The 16,469-nt window shown below is 43.8% G+C and overlaps 1 protein-coding gene across 1 annotated transcript in view; it reads left to right on the top strand.

Moving 5' to 3' along the window:
• Window positions 1-16,469, top strand: part of RYR3 (ryanodine receptor 3) — a 491,041-nt gene that overhangs the window by 307,261 nt on the left and 167,311 nt on the right. The window contains exons 25-31 of the mRNA XM_063091474.1: window positions 1,249-1,396; window positions 2,309-2,514; window positions 3,101-3,275; window positions 10,824-11,032; window positions 12,616-12,791; window positions 13,687-13,723; window positions 15,273-15,436. Coding sequence (XP_062947544.1) covers window positions 1,249-1,396; window positions 2,309-2,514; window positions 3,101-3,275; window positions 10,824-11,032; window positions 12,616-12,791; window positions 13,687-13,723; window positions 15,273-15,436 — 1,115 coding nt within the window. The remainder of the gene's footprint in view (window positions 1-1,248; window positions 1,397-2,308; window positions 2,515-3,100; window positions 3,276-10,823; window positions 11,033-12,615; window positions 12,792-13,686; window positions 13,724-15,272; window positions 15,437-16,469) is intronic.

Here is a 16,469-nt window from a genome sequence, read left to right on the forward strand (position 1 = left end):
CGAAGGACTGGACAGAATTTGCAAGGGTCACTTCAACATTGACTCTAGGCATAATTCCAGTTTTTCAGAAATGAATAGGCTTACCTTTCCCTTTGTTAGTGTGATTCACTCATGAGATGTGTTGCCCTGCATATGCACCCACTGGCTGCATCTTGTCTTTTTCCCTGGCTTATGCTTGCATTGTGGAGAGCTGAGCTTTCACGCCACTCTCCAAGGGTAGGGTAAGGCTCACATAAATCAACATCATAGGTCAGCAGTAGTTCTGGGATAGTCCCAAGTATCTACCAGTGGGGGTGAAAAAGAGGGGAAGGTAGCCCAAGAGGGGCCAAACCAGCCTGCCTAGAAGCCGGTGCCCCCTTACTTCAGTCCATTGGGCCAAGGGTTCCTGGGCAGAGTTCTTGGCTTGAGCAGGAGGCAGCTTGAGAGCTAGAGCACAGAAAGGAATTAGGCAGAGTTTAGAGCCAGGGTTCAGCTCCAAACCATCTGGCATACCTTTCCCTAAAATGCTTTCCTCATCTTAGTAATCACCCGTGGGAGGGTTAGTATCAGGGAAGTTCGGGAGTGACTGTGTGCACGTGAGTGAATTCATTCCTGAGCCTCCAAATCTGCACATCTCTGGAAGCCATGAAGAATACAAGCATGGAAGCCACGTGAGGGTCGGGGAGTGAAAGGGTTCAAACAGCCTGTCATACGTATTAGTTTGGGTGACTTATCATGGCAATTGTCCTTATTCTCTTCTTGGCCTCTCCTAGGGAACTGAGAAAGACTCTACTATGAATGTGTGCCTTCTGCATCAAAGTGGACCCACTGTGGCTCTGCCACCTTTTCTAATGTTCTCTATGAAGACTTGTTAAGAGGCTGTTGTTAGGAGGCTATAACGGTTTAAATCATGGCATGATCTTCCATGGGGAATAGGGATGTAAATCCCCATCTGCACTGCCTTTGAAATAAAGGTTTCTAACCAATTTCATGGCGCTTCATTTTATTCGCAGGCTGGCATTATTAAAATGTGTTTTTTTAATGCTAGCTTTGAACATTAGTAAAATTTTTCCATTAATACTCATTTAATCCTGAAGAGAAGTGGCAAATATGTACATTGCTAAATATCAAGGCACTGGAGGAAGAGCTAGTAACTAGTAGGAGCCAGCCAGGAAGACAGGAGTGTTGCTGGGAGTATGGGAATGGGACAAGCTATTTGTAAAGTTGCAATGTGTTTTCTCAACATGTCTTTTGTCTGGTTCTATATAGGATTTGAAGAACAAAAGAAATCCCCGTCTGGTGCCATATGCGTTACTAGACGAGCGTACTAAGAAGTCAAACAGGGACAGCTTGCGTGAAGCTGTTCGGACGTTTATTGGTTATGGGTATAACATTGAGCCATCAGACCAAGAACTAGGTAATGAGTCGAGATTGTTCATTCTGGCTCCAGTTTACTAAACAGATCCTCTTTTGGAGAAATGCTACCTTTAAATAGATCTAACTTGTACTATTAGAAATGGCATTGGAGCTGAAGAGCACTAAACTAAACAGTATATTTTTTGAAAAGGAGGCGGGGACCATATTTGATATAAAACATCATCCTATTGACAGATGTTTCTATAAGCACTTCTGTGACCCAATCCCCCAAGAAATGCATTATCTTTCAGTGTAGCTAAGCTTTTTGGGATACCTCGTCACAAAACCAAGTCGACTTTATTTCTCTTGTTCTCCAAACATGTGAATATCAGCTAACTTTTTGATCAGGTCATCATGTCTCCAAATTAAATTCTAGCACTGATTAAAATCACCAGCTTACAATTGATGAACATGTCATTTTTATCCCATACCCTAGGAGGTACCATAGGCCACAGGGTCAATATTATAAATGGTTAGGGGGATGGCTTCGGAGTCAGACCTGCATTCAAATCTTTGCTCCTCAGTTTACTGAAGAATAAACTTACCATGAAGAAGTGATTTAACCTCTCTGAGCCTCAATTTTTTCACCTGTAAAATGAAGACAATATTAATGACCTTATAGCACTGTCATGAGAGAAAACTGAAATATGGTCTCTGCCCTGTCCCTGCCCCATCCCACCTGTGACATCTTAGTAATCACTCAATAAATGGTAGCTTACATTGTTGTTATGATATGATAATGATGATGATGATTGTTACTTTATGAACAGAATGCTATATTGGATAGTGGGAGATTGATGGCCAGTCTTAGTGGTTGTTGTCTAATTCTCTTGAGGAATGCTACCTAATTATTAAAGATCTGTGTTCTCTCTTTTCCTCCCAAACCCTCTACTCACCTTCCTTCTCACAATAGCTGACCCAGCTGTGGAGAAGGTCAGCATAGACAAGATCCGATTTTTCCGGGTGGAGCGGTCTTATGCAGTGAGATCTGGAAAGTGGTATTTTGAGTTTGAGGTGGTGACTGGAGGAGACATGCGAGTCGGCTGGGCCAGGCCAGGCTGTCGGCCTGATATTGAACTGGGGGCCGATGACCAAGCCTTTGTGTTTGAAGGCAGCAGGGTGAGTCTGTGTAGTTTCAACACATCCTCACTCCAAGTTTTCCTTCTCCAACCATTTCCCCAGAAGCTGAAAGTACTGAGTGTCTAGATCTCAGGCTTCAAAGTGAGTGGCCACCACCACTGGCTAATTTAGAGATTAAATGAACTTTGCCTAGTGATTGTTCCTTTGCTCTTTCCTCTGGTGAAGGGGAGGACTGTACACCCAATTCCTTTCTATAATCAGATCCATATCTGCTCTTATACCCGAGCCCATTGACTTCACTTTATAGTGTTCATTCACCACATAGAGCACTATGCAGCCGGATGCTGGGACATGTTACCAATTTGCCCTAGAAAGAGTCCTGTCTGTTGTCATAGCTGACTGGGGATGAAGGCCACCTTTTCCGATGAGCCGTGTGTGTCTCAGTTTGAATAGTCTGTAAGACAGACCCCTCCTCCCTGTGAGTTATCCTTGGCAGAGAGGTGAGTGCCCTGCAGGAATCATGTGCCACTACTAGTTAGGAGATACTGCTGATGTGGTCATTTCTCCAGCTGCAGGGGGTTTCCAGTACCTCCCTTTCTCTAAGCCTTGGGGTCTTTTTTTCTAGGGTCAGCGTTGGCATCAAGGGAGTGGGTACTTTGGGCGTACCTGGCAGACAGGAGATGTGGTCGGATGTATGATTAACCTGGATGATGCTTCAATGATCTTCACACTGAATGGGGAACTGCTGATCACCAACAAAGGTTCTGAACTTGCCTTCGCTGACTACGAGATTGAGAATGGTAAATCCACCACCCTCCCCCATCTCAACTCCATGAGGTGGAAGGAAAATCCAGGGAAAGCCGAGCAAACTCTCCTACCTTCTTATTTAGAGTACCCTGTCCTCTACATATTTGAAACCCTAATGGTGAGGACTGTCTTTTATACTATCATTTTTAAGAATCAAGACAAAGAGTAAGACAGTTGGTGTATGCAACATAAATATAAATTCTAAATTTCCACACACAATATCCAAGAAGCTCTCCTCTAATTCCCTGCTGTGTACCTTGGCATTTTAAGGTTCCCCAGGTTTCCCAGTATTACAGAGGAAATGCTAATTGTGTATGACTAATGTCCTTGGCAGGAGAGAAAAATCAGTGAATTAAACAATTGTTCTTTTATTCTTTGAATTATATTCTGATTTGAATTGTCAGTGTATGTGTTTGTGTAATTGAACTTGATGCTTTGATGAGAACCACTGAAACACACGAGTTCAACTTAGTTGTTTCCTTAAATGAAATACAATTTATTTTGAAATTCAAACACGCTGTGAAACCCAAGCGGAGTTGCACTTATTAATGGCCATGAATAGACCACAATCAGGGCAGCGCTTCCAGCTACACAAAGGAGCAGTTGGAACTTATTATTTCCTGTCTCTATAGCTATATTATGTACACAAGATTGTTGGCACATAGGGGAAAGAGCTCTGGACCACACATTTGTGGCTTGCTCCTGACAAGCTGCATGCCTCCCAGCAAGTTTTTGCTTGACCCTTCTGGGCTTTACTTTCTTCATCTATACCAGAGAATAAGAGGACAGATGAAATAAATTCCAACGTTCTTTCCAGATGTGAAATTCTATGGCGATTACTTCGTACCTGCCACGGGCATACCCCATGCTTGGTCTGTGCCACTGTCTGCTACTTCATTACAGACGAGGAAGAGGTTGCTCTGGGTCAGGAAGCCCGGGCTGTCACCTTGTCCCTGCCCCAGCCCACCTGTGACATCTTAGTTGATTTTATTTAACCTCTTGGGGCCTCATTTCCCCCTCTGTAAGTAATTAGGGCTCCTTATAGCTCTAAATTTCTGAGACGTTACAAAAAGAAACAGTCCCTGCCTAGAAAGCTAAAAAGACATAACTGCATAGGCAAGTTATGCCTATAACAGAGTGTTTTTAGCTTTATAAATGACTTTTACACTTTCTGCAGACACCTTTTATCTACAACATACATATCAAACTGTACCTTTAAAGAACTTTAAGAATTTGTCTAAGTGCCAAAAACTTGGGAAAATAGAAAGGTTGCAAATCAGTGCATTTTCCTAGAAAGACAAGGTAACTAGAGCCAGATGGGGTCATATTTTAATGCCTTCTGAAGAGGTTTAAAATTGAAGTTTTAAAGAATCCTATTTATAGAGACAAGTGGGAAAGTGCCAGCAGAAGAAATGGCTTATGTGATGTTCAGAGACAAAGGGAGGGAATAGAGCAGGTGGACATCAGGGCAGTGGAGAAGCACTGTCAGAGATTTCCCAAGTGCCCACCACATATAGCACTTTTTCCAGAAGCCAGGAGGGAAACAAAGAACTAGAATATTCAGGCTCATCCCCGAGTATAGCAGCTCCTTGGGGTAGATAGAGTCCAAAGACTGGAGACCTTTTCCTGGCTCTACTATTGTATGAGCTGGAGGAGGTTACTTATCTATTAGCCTTCAGCTCAACTATAGGAGGAGATAAGAATCATGTAAGTTGTAAGAGTTTTGAGAACTTTGTAAAGTCCAAAGCCTTGATACTCAAAGTGTGGTACATTTGTTAGAAATGGACAATCCCATACCACCTCGGAATTGGAAGCTGCATTCTGACACGATACTCTGGTGATTCGTATGCACAATAAAGCACATAAGAAGCAGCGGTCTAAAGCATGCACAAATGCAAGCAGGAGTGGTATTGAGGACCTTGTTTTCTAGCTGTAAAATAAACAAGATGAAACTATGAAAAGGTGACTAATAATGCAAAGCAGTAAGTTATAAATGGTGACTAATGCAGAATGAAAATTCTATAGGAATGGGATTTGAATTGAATATTAAATAAAGAATATGAGAAGTTCACCTTCAAGAAAAAGGGTGGTCCCATCAGGGGATGTAACTAGAGTAATAGCATGGCATGAGGAAACTTCAGGAAAGGGTGGGACAGTTTGACTGGAAGATTTGTGTACAGAACTTACAGATGATGAAGCTGGAAAGGTAGATAAGTGCAGATGATAGCCTCAAATATCAAGACTCAGCCTTTTCATTTAAGAAACCGTTGTCTACTCTGGGCCAAGGACTAGACTTCACACTCTAGAAAATGGGGGAACTGTTATAAGGTTTGAGCAGAGCAATACTATAAAGGAGAGGGCTGTTTTAGGATACACCTGTTTTTAGAGATCATCTGTGTTATAATGAAAGAGCTGCCTCATAGGCCTTTTGTGTACAGGGACATGATTTGACCTTCAGAATGACAAAGTCTATTATTAGGAAGCTGTTTTATAATAGAATTGTACTGTAATATGTTAACGCATTGTACTGTGGTATTGTATGCACTTTAATAACCGAGAGACAGGGTAATTGGAAGGCTCTTTCAATTTTGTGATCGTTCCTGAGTTGTGGAGGGGCAGTTGAAAGGAAGTCAATGTGCCATTCTTTAATAACAATAGGCTAGAGGCCTGGAATACCCATATAGAACTCTCTGCTCTTTGCATAAAGTGGAAAGAGGCAGCAATTTTTGCCTTGAGTTGTTGGAAACAGCATCTGTTGAAAATAAAACATTTTATGCATTGTAGCCCCTGTAAAGCAAAATGCCCCATATGCTTGTGTCCTGGTCGCCAGGATATCAGCCTTGATTCAGGCCATTAACCCAGTGGGAGTGGTGCTGTGGGATGTATTTAGCTCTCTGAGGGAAGGAATAGGGGCAGACATTACAGTTTATGGCTGTTTTCTCTCTGGATTACTTATATATTGTCATCTGCATCCTCTTCTGTGTCATAGATGATGATACCCGCTGATCTGCCTCATTAGAATTTTTCTAATCATTGTTCCCTACCCTGATCCCTAGCCTGGACCATCACAGCTTTCAATGTTGTCAACTGGAAATATCTGGAAGCTCAGAAACCTCCAAGCTGAAATCTTTTCTATTAGCCTTCTCTTTTCCTCCATTTAATGGAAAGAAAGATAAAACCCTGAACATCCTGCTAGATCTCAGAATGGGACATCTGGAAAAGGCTCTGGGGTGGTCTCCTATGCTGCCTCTCTGCCATGCACTCCTGAGGGACATCCTGTCTCCTGATACAGCTTTGGTGTCTGCAGGGGCAACTTCCTAGGCTGTTCCTGCCCGTCGGCCTACTGGGGTTTAATAGATCCCTCAACTCTGTTGGTAGCTCTTCAGTAGGCAGAAAATGAAACTTATTTTCAGGAAGTTTCACTGCCATCTGCACGCACACACACTGGTGCCAAGGGTCCCCCGTCATCTCTCTGCAAATGGGTGCTGTGCTTCAGAAAGAGGCTGTGGCTGGGGAGCACGGCCTCTGGTTCCTGTGTTTAGCACAAATCTTGTCCCTGAACTTCATCTTCACAAGGCTTAGCATGGAATGAAAAGGAATGAGTTATTAAACACACGTGGCTGGACTGAGACTCTCAGAAACACCCCAAGAACGGTCTGGGCAGTCACCTAACCACCTCTCTCCAAGATCACAGTTTTTTGCTTACTGGCAGTAATTCTATTTCATGTCTTTATTCAGTGTGAAATGGATTGACAAGGGATCCATCCTTTGGACTTCATAGAGAACTGGTTTCTTTCTAAGCTCCTGAATTATAAAAGGATGACCTCCCTGCTACCCCCCTTCCTAATCATGAAACGATTATCAGGCCTTGTAATACCAAGTTTATCAGAACCTGGGGTCCTCTACAGGTTTAAATGCATGTGTTCTTGCCAGTCCTTTCTGGGATGAGAACGCTATATACACTGTGGCTCAAGACAATGCCATTCGTGATTTTCTCCTCAAACATCTTCAAAGATGTTGGCATAATTGTATCTTTTAGGCTGTATGTAGGGAGGAGGTATTTATTTCCCCTTTATTTTTCTTTCTTCTTACTTCTCCAGCCTCATTTGAGGTTATAGGTTAATTCGTTGTATACAAAGTACGAATCCTTATTTATGACAGTCAGTGCTCATAGCAGTGCCATGTGACCTTATCAAATGGGTCCTTTTATCCAGATCAACTCCAGAGAGCCATGTGGCCACCTGTAGATAGGGAACCCTTTTGCTCTGAAAGGACTGGAATGCTTTGTGTCTGTGGGTCTCCAGCTGCCTGATCTAGAGGCAAACTGGCCAACTACATGACACTTAGAAAAGTCATTTGCAAAGTGAAGGAAAAGTTAGTCACAAAGCAAGTTAGTTTAGTTAAAAATTAGGAAACAGGCATCCTGGCTTCAGTCCCCATTTCTTGCTCCTGTTCGGGCAGCTTTGGTCACATGTTGGCTCTGCACTTTACCAGGTAACAGATGTTGAATAAGTTATTCAACTTCCTAAGCCTCAGTTTTCTCATCTTTAAAGTGGGCATAGTAATGTAACAAATCTGTAGAGCACTGAGCCTGCCATTTAGAAAGCATGAGATCAATATTCACTCCTGTGGTTTACCGCATCCTTGTTATTCCCCCTTACCTATCTATCCTGCAGAGATGTAAAGTTTCGTGAAGTTTAAATCCTCAAGGAAAGATGTCTTCGACATGAAGAGATCATAGCTGGAGCCTCTTAGCCAGATGGAGGAAGCTGATTAAATGTATTCAGTTATCAAGTCTCCTTCCTCAGGAGAAAGTACTGTCACCTTATAAGGATTCATCTTTCGTCTCTGTCCTTTCTGGGTTTTCTCTTTTCTGACTCAAGCCTTGGGTTAGCTTCTCTTCTGGGGCTTTACAGAACTGCTCCACATGTGCCCATTTAGCCCTCAGGAGGTCCCCTGTTGCTCTGGCTTCCTGACTTTTGTCGCCCTGTCTTTTCTCATACACTGTTCAGCTGTCCCGTGTAGAGAGGGCTTCTGCCCCACAGGGGCAGCACTTTACTCTGTAATGAATGCAGTCCTCTGCCCTGGGACATAGCTGCTGTTTACATCTGGGGCTTTCATCTCCTGTGACATTCACTCTCTCTCTTGCACACTGACTGGCACTGGCCTGTGACTCAGAGGGTGCAAGATCTCATCTCATTTTGTCACTTGCCCTTCTTGGTGACCTTGGTCAAGTCGGTTAGCTCCTCAAGTCTTCAATTTCATCCTCAGTAAAGTTTCATCCCCTCTGCTGATGCTTAGGAATGATGAGAAGCCCAAAGTTCCTTAGGAAAAAGGCTTCATGCAAATAACACTTTTTCCCGTTACATTGTCAGTGGGTGTGTGACTGGGAAGTAATTCATATGTCATGAGGCTAAATCCTTGTTGTTGATAAGTGCTTCCCACTCCACTCAGGCTTTTAGACCTGCTGCTTACTTATTCCACCATTCAGGAGCATGGAGAGGAAAGAAGAGAGATTTTCTTAAGATGCCCTGTTCTCTGCTCACGTCAAGGCTGGAATGCTTTATGATCATGGCTCCAAGATAAAACTGCTATCGTCATGATTTTCTGGTTTGAGTTATACCCCTTAGCAAAATAACCAAAATACTGTCTTGGGAGTAGGGATGGTTTACAGCAGGAACAGTCACTCTTTTCTATTCCATTCCTTGTCCCTGTTTCTATGAGCTTCTTGGGACTGAATGGTTTCTTCCTTCTTTCACATCTTGTCATAGCACATTGCAGAGTCCTCGGTCCTAAAGGGGACCCAAGAAATTTTACCAACAAGCAGTCCTTATTCTACACTGTCAGATTTCCAAAGGCTCCTCATTTATAAAAATTTCTGTCTATGGAAAGGAGATGGTTTCATCTACATCAGTCCCTGGCACAAAAATGCCAGAAGCTTTCAAGTTACATGCGTGAGGGCTTGTCCAGTTGACCAGTCGACCAGTCCATCCACTGTCCTGAGGGGCAGGGTTACTGGTCTATTCTCAGTCCTTGCTGGCCCTGGACTTTGTACAGATAGCCCCATCATTCTGCTAGGATTGCATTAAAGTTCTCACTTATTTAGAGATACTATTAAACACATCTGTGTCCCAAATGAGTTCATAGTTTCTGAAACTAACCAACTAGCTTGCGAGAGATTTACTCTTTGCTTATGTGACTATTTACATAGAAACTTCATGGCTTAGATAACAGTATATAAGCACTCGCCCTAGAAGAGTGCATTGGCCTTGGTGTCAATGAAGAAAAGTTTTGCTTTGTTTTGGCAGCTGGCCAGTAAGGGCATCCAAACCCTTGACCTCAGTGTCATCAACACCACGCTCTAACCAACTGAACCAACTGGCCAGCCTAAGAAAGTTCTTAGTGTTGAATGTAAATGCTCCCAAAATTGGCCTGTAAATTTCCCCTGGATTGAGTACTCCTATCCTAGGAGTGACACCAGTTTTCTTTGGGGAGCTCCAACCTCTGCTGCAGCCAGAGGCCTCAGAGCTCTTCCCACTGCCTGCCTCTCAAATCCTAGATAATTAGTGCTTCCCTTGCTTTGCTGATTTGTTGCTCTACAATTATGATTTATAAATAGCACACAAACAAGAACACCAGACAACTTGCACTTCTGCTCTGGTCTGTTCCGACTGGCAATTATTACATACAATCAGGATACAGAAGTGAGCTGGAGAAGCGATAGTTGTAGGAAGGAAAAGAGTTTTCTCTGGCTCCAGCCCAAAACTCTCACCTTCCTGTGCGGGTGATAGAGAGGACGGTGGGCTAGGAAGATGGGAGTTTGTAAGTTGTATTTAGCAAACGAGTGGAGTCATGGTGCTAGCACTTAAACATCTTAGTATCGTACTCTCAAAAGGTAAAGGACCACTGGGCATCTCATTTCACTGGTGAAGATGCTGAGGTCCAGGAAAATTAAGCAATTTTGCACCAAATCATTCTTTTTTAAAAAAATAAATAAATCTTATTGTATATTTAAGGTGTACAGCATGATGTTATAGGATACATATAGATAGTAAAAAAGATCACTATAGTAAAGCAAATGAACATATTAATGATCTCACACAGTTACCCCTCTTTTTTTGTGTTTGGCAAAATCTGCTCAACCAAGTCATTCTTTAAGCTTGTGTTGTTTTGGTTTTGGTAAGATTTCAAATTTCTCAGGGCATAAGATCAATTTTAACTAAGGCATAGGTAAAGAATTTCCCTTTTTCTTTCTATTGGTTTTATTTTTCCAGCTGATATTTATTTACAGCTTAAGAATAATCTTAGCTGGGTGATTGTTTTTCCCAAATTGTCTTGACCCCATCTCACTTTCCTTCCCCATCGGCCAAGGGCAGTGGTAGTGTCTATGTGGCCTCCTGTTGTTGATCTTATGTGCCAGGAAGAAAGACAGAGTGTTGTGTCCCACCTTTCCTGCTGGTATCAAAGCCCTGAGGATTCCTCACAGCCTCCTGGGATGGGACCTGCAGGCTGAAGCAGTGCTCTCCTTACCTGTTCTGCAGGCTTTGTGCCCATCTGCTGTCTGGGGCTGTCTCAAATCGGCCGCATGAACCTCGGGACAGATGCCAGTACCTTCAAGTTTTATACCATGTGTGGCCTCCAAGAAGGCTTTGAACCTTTCGCTGTCAACATGAACCGAGATGTCGCAATGTGGTTCAGCAAGCGCCTGCCGACATTTGTCAATGTGCCAAAGGATCACCCACACATAGAGGTAGCGTTACACATCGTGGGAGTCCCTAACAGGGCAGGGGGGCCAAGACTAATTCTCCTGTCAGCATGCAGCTGCTACCTGAGTGCATGACCCGGCCACTTACCAGCCCCTCTCCTCTGGCCCTTGGCACTATAATCCAGGCGCCTTAATAGGGACAACTTAGTGGCATCTTACAAGAGACAACAACCTTGTCATACTCTCTTTGCAGATAGATCCCCAAACCTTTGGGGCCACTGGGTCATCTCCTGACATTCCTATTCTGGTATTGTCATAGTAATATGGTATCCAGAGACCTTAAATGTTGCTTTCTTTAAAAAGTTCAATACCTGTAATCAATTTTATGTCCTGAACATATATGTTTTTTCTATGCTTATAGCTTGATGTTTTTTAGACCCTGGTTAATTTCTGTAGTGCCATTTCCAGGATTTAAAGCTGAGGTGTGGGAGTTGGTTATGGCACTCCCACCTTCTAAAGGAGCTGAGAGGAGCCTAATGTAGGTTCTGGTCCCACATCTCCCTGCCTGTGTTCCGCCCACTCCCACCAGGGTTTTTCCTGGTGGGGGGAGGAGAGTGCTGATGGGAAGCTAGACCAGCCACTCCCTGGCTGCACTCATCAGGTGGGTGCAGTGACTTGCTCCCCTGACTGTAAGTTCCCTTCCCTCGCACTCCAGTCTGAGCTCAGCAGACATCGGCTCTTAACACCCCGCTTTCCCTACAGTCTTAAAAAGAAGAGACTTTTATTTCTCTGATTGCTCTCTGGCCATTACTTTAGAAAGGTGGCTCTCACATGTTTGGAGATCATGAACCCCTCTGCAAAACTATGTTTTTCTAAGAGGCCCTCTACTTAGAAAAATATACAAGCCATACACGAATATTTACACATGCTCGCAGACCCCAGAATAAGAACTGTTCTCTAGAGAGCAGGCGAGAGACTCAGATTATAAGAAAATTATCATTATAAGTCTCAGTTTACTTCCTCTGCCCCCACCCACACACACACGTTCCAAAAATCCAGTTTTGATCTTTCCTTCCTCAACTCCATCCCCTGCGATGCTTGTGCCCTGAGTTTCCCCAGTAGTTAGAAGAGCCTCAGCCCCCAGCCTGACTGTGGCAGAGACAGGAACTGGACTGGGTGGAGGAGACACCCTCCACAGAAGCACGGCCATCTCTTCCTGAGCTTCTTGCGCTTTCTGATGTCTTTTCCCCAGGATGTTCTCATGCCAGTGACAAGCAAAACCTTTGGAAAAATTTCTTCTTTAGCCACTTGCCTCCTAACCTAAAAGGTCAGCCTCTGTGTACTCCATGCTGCATCACCCAGATACTGCCCCACTCTCTGGCATTTATTCTGCACCCTTGGCCTTGTGGAGAACCCACTGGGCATGTCCTTAAAACTCTCCTTTCTCCAGCCAGGAGAAGATCTGTTATTTTCTATAGGACAGGGTCCAAGTAATGATGAGAATCATAGTTTGGTTATCACTGGTGACAATGCCTTGCTGTGTGTTACGTATGTAAGTGAGAGAAGGAGAGACAGGGTCAAGGTCAGGCCCTCCGGTATGAGAGAGTAAGGACTTACGGTGTTTCTAGGTTGTGAGGATTGATGGCACCATGGACAGCCCTCCGTGCCTCAAGGTGGTGCACAAGACGTTTGGCACACAGAATAGCAATGCCAGCATGATCTACTGCCGCCTGAGCATGCCCGTCGAGTGCCACTCCTCCTTCAGCCACAGCCCCTGTCTGGACAGTGATGCTTTCCAGAAAAGGTGAGGGTGGGGCCGCCAGCTCTCGGAGGCACTCCTTGTGTCTGCTGTATGGGTGGCTTTCTGCTTTTCTCTCTGCCTCGGCACAACCAGGAAGTCCGTGGATAGGACTCTCTCTGCTTTTATTCAGGTATGGAAAGAAGGATGTGTGTGCACACATGCGCGTACAAATGCACGTGTGTTTGCACAGTGAATAACGAAGGGACCAATCAAACTAAACAGACTCATGTCTGGCGGAAAGGGTTCTGCTCTCCTTGAGCTCTTTGAGTTCCTTGCTGCCTACATTTTCTGTGTTTTTGGAGTAAAAGGAATGCAAGTGCATGAGAGGGAGCAATTGTTGCTTTTATGTGAAATTAGAAGTTTCTTGAAGCAGATACTGTGTTCTTTGCATAACTGAGGGCCTTGTCCAACCCTTCAGCTGGGTGACTCATGAGTAATGTGATTTCTTCCTTCCTGATAAGACATTTATATTCCTTGCCGTCTTTCTTTCCTCTGGTATCTGTTTGTAATTACTGACGTATGTCTGCCGTCTGGAGCTGTCATGTCCAGGTTTCCTCTAGAGTTTCACTATCTATCAAGCTTTTGAACAAGCATAGTTGCTGGAGAGAACAGGATAACCTACTCAGAGGTATCCCTGCTATTATTGAAATTTCCCCATGTCCCCTCTCAGCTTTAACTTGCCATCTGGGCTGAGGAGCAAGAGTTGGAAGTCACAGCCCTGCCTTGTGGTAGCAGCTTACAAAAGAACAAGTCCCCAGACCAGTTGAAATCACTTGTATTAAGGAAAGAGCCAGTTTCCTAAACTTGTGTTGACCATTAAAGGTAGATCAATTGCCTGTCAGAACTGGGGATTCTCTATACAGCTGAATAACTGAAACATGGATTATCTTCCCCCCAGGAAACAGATGCAAGAAATACTCTCTCATACAACAACAGTAAGTAAATGTGCTCAATTATGGTTTTAATGATTTGATTCTTTACTGTGCTTGGTAATATGCCCCTTACAGCGAAGATCTGCCTAGAGATCCTCTTTAATTGCCAATTACTTTGTCTTTTAATATCCATCTTGATGTTTCCAAAACACATCAATGGCATTTCTCAAATGGGGAAAGAAAGACAGCTACTCCGTGCAAAGCAGAAACTCCACCTGGAGCCCCTAACTGGGCCTCATTGTGTACTTGTTGCCCATTTGCCCCCAGGGATCCAGCACTGCCCTTCTCATTGAAATGAGAATCAGCTGGAGGGTCTCAATTGAATCCTTTTATTTGCTCTTTTGTGTAAATTACCATGAGTTAGCTCCCCCGTGTCTCTGTGCAGTGCAGGGAGTAATGTTGAAAGCAGTCAAATGAGAAGCAGGAGCAGGAAGCCAGCCCAGAAGATGGAAGCTACTCTGGTGCCTTTACCATAGCTAGATGGTAGTCAGAAAGCGACACTTCTGAGGCAAGAATGTCAAAAAACATGTCTATGGAAGAAATGCATGTCGACCCTTCTATAAGTTAGGCCGTAGTCCTGAGTCGGTAGGTTAACCCTCATCAGCAGTAAGATTCTTGCTGTAGCACATCACACTTGGTATGTGCAGGGCACCGTCAAGTTTGTACTTGCCATATAAACTCCATTTAATTCATTTAAAATTAATTTAATCAACAACCCAGTAAGATGGACAATATTATGCCCACTGTTATACACAAGACAAGTGACTTGTCCACGGTCACACAATGAATAACTGACAATGCCAAGATCCAAGCCCAGGTTTGTCTGGCTGACCCTTTTTTCTTCCAATCAAGAAAATTTGATAGACTACAAATAAGAGCCACTTCATTAAGAAAAAATCTGCCTAGTTTTATAAAGAAAATGATGACGTAGTCACCTTCCTTTGCTGTAGCTGTTATCATAACTTAGTAGTACACCTCACAGATCATATGACCCCTGATAAGACCTATGGTACTTCTCAGCACTGCATGTAGTTGGGGCTGACAGCCACACAAAGCACTTTGGCCACAACATGGGCTTTTTCTTTAGCAGCCTCTTTTTCAAGACTTTGCAAAAAAAAAAAATAAAGATCGGGCCTCCCTGGAGAAGTACAAAGTATAACACAAGCGCCCTGACCCTTGACTGCTCTCTTTCTGAGGACAAGGGCTGTGCCTGGCTCCCCACAGCCAGGTCCACCTGGGGCCCAGGGGAGGGTTCAGGTTCTGTGCTGACCCTTCTGAGCAGCTGCCCCTGATTCCATCAACAGCATCTTCAGGGCAAAGTGTAGTGGATTAAGTGCTCTCTTCATCAGGAGCTAAAGCAAAACAGAAAGGGGAAAAGTTAGGAAGCCAGAGTCTCTATCCAGCCCTCCTTCCAGGTCTAGGGTAGGACACCTGTACAACAGTGTGTGCTCTTTCAGAAAGAAGGGCCAAGTTGTCCGCTCTGTTATTCCTGCCTCTTGAGCTCCTACCCCCAGGCGGGGGCCACTCACTCCCCTCTGTGGTCTCTCCACAGCAGTGCTACTACGCCATCCGCATCTTTGCTGGACAGGACCCCTCCTGCGTCTGGGTCGGATGGGTGACCCCAGACTATCACTTGTGCAGTGAAAAGTTTGACCTGAATAAAAACTGTACGGTGACTGTCACCCTGGGGGATGAGAGAGGCCGGGTCCATGAAAGGTAAGGGGCTCCCAAGAAGCAGCATTGACCATCGAGTTCCTCAGCCCCTCCCCACCCGGCAGCTTTTCCCTTCCAGCCCACCCCTCATCCCCAAAAAAGGAAATATCCCAGTCTCTCTTAAGAGGGGAAAATGAAGCCCAAGCTTAAAATTGTCAAGCAAACTGTGGGGAGGGGCGTGACCTTGGACCAGTCACTTAACCACCCTAGGCCTCAATTTCCTCATCTATAATATGAATATAATAGTTTCAATCTCATAGAGTGTTGTGAGGATTGAGTTAATTCATAGAAAAATGCTTAGGGCAGTGCCTTGACTTAAGAACTTAATAAATATTATTATTATTATTATTATTATTATTATTATTATTATTGCCATTATTGAATGTCCATCATGTTACAAGAGGCAGAAAAGATGTTAGAAGCAACAACTGGTTTAGGCTGGAAGGGAAAGTATACAAAAGCAATTGACCAATCCAGGCTTTGTTTTTAGCCAGAAGAAGAAAAGGCAGAAATGTCCATCCCACTTGGGTTTATTGCTCTGGTTTGCTGGCTCTGCCACACCAGACAAATTATTTGATTTTTCTTAGCCTCAGCAACCACATTTATTGTGAAAATTAACTGGCCTTTTAGCACCTAGGATAAGACCCGGCTCAATAATTCTTAGTTCTTTGTCCTATATAAGAATGAATACAGAATCGATTTTCAGATATTTTAGGGCATTTTAAATTTGGGCGCTTTAAAATATGGCCAAAGCCTGCCGCTTTTCATTCCCACAACTTCAGTACATTGATGACTAAGACAGAATTCAATTAACAATGTATACAGTACTGTAATCACCAAAAATCAGTGATAACATGGGTGCAGTTTAACCTTTATGGAAATCTAACAATGGCTATAACTCTTTGGAAGAGGCAATTTGCATTAGCTCCTACCTGAGGGTTTTCGTATGAGAATATGAGGTATTCATATGAGGGTATTCATATGAGTCCCTTTATTGCCCCAGAGGAGAAGACTGTATGCTTGCAAGGGGATTTTA

Source organism: Cynocephalus volans, chromosome 3, assembly GCF_027409185.1.
Source record: "Cynocephalus volans isolate mCynVol1 chromosome 3, mCynVol1.pri, whole genome shotgun sequence".
Lineage (NCBI taxonomy): Eukaryota > Metazoa > Chordata > Mammalia > Dermoptera > Cynocephalidae > Cynocephalus > Cynocephalus volans.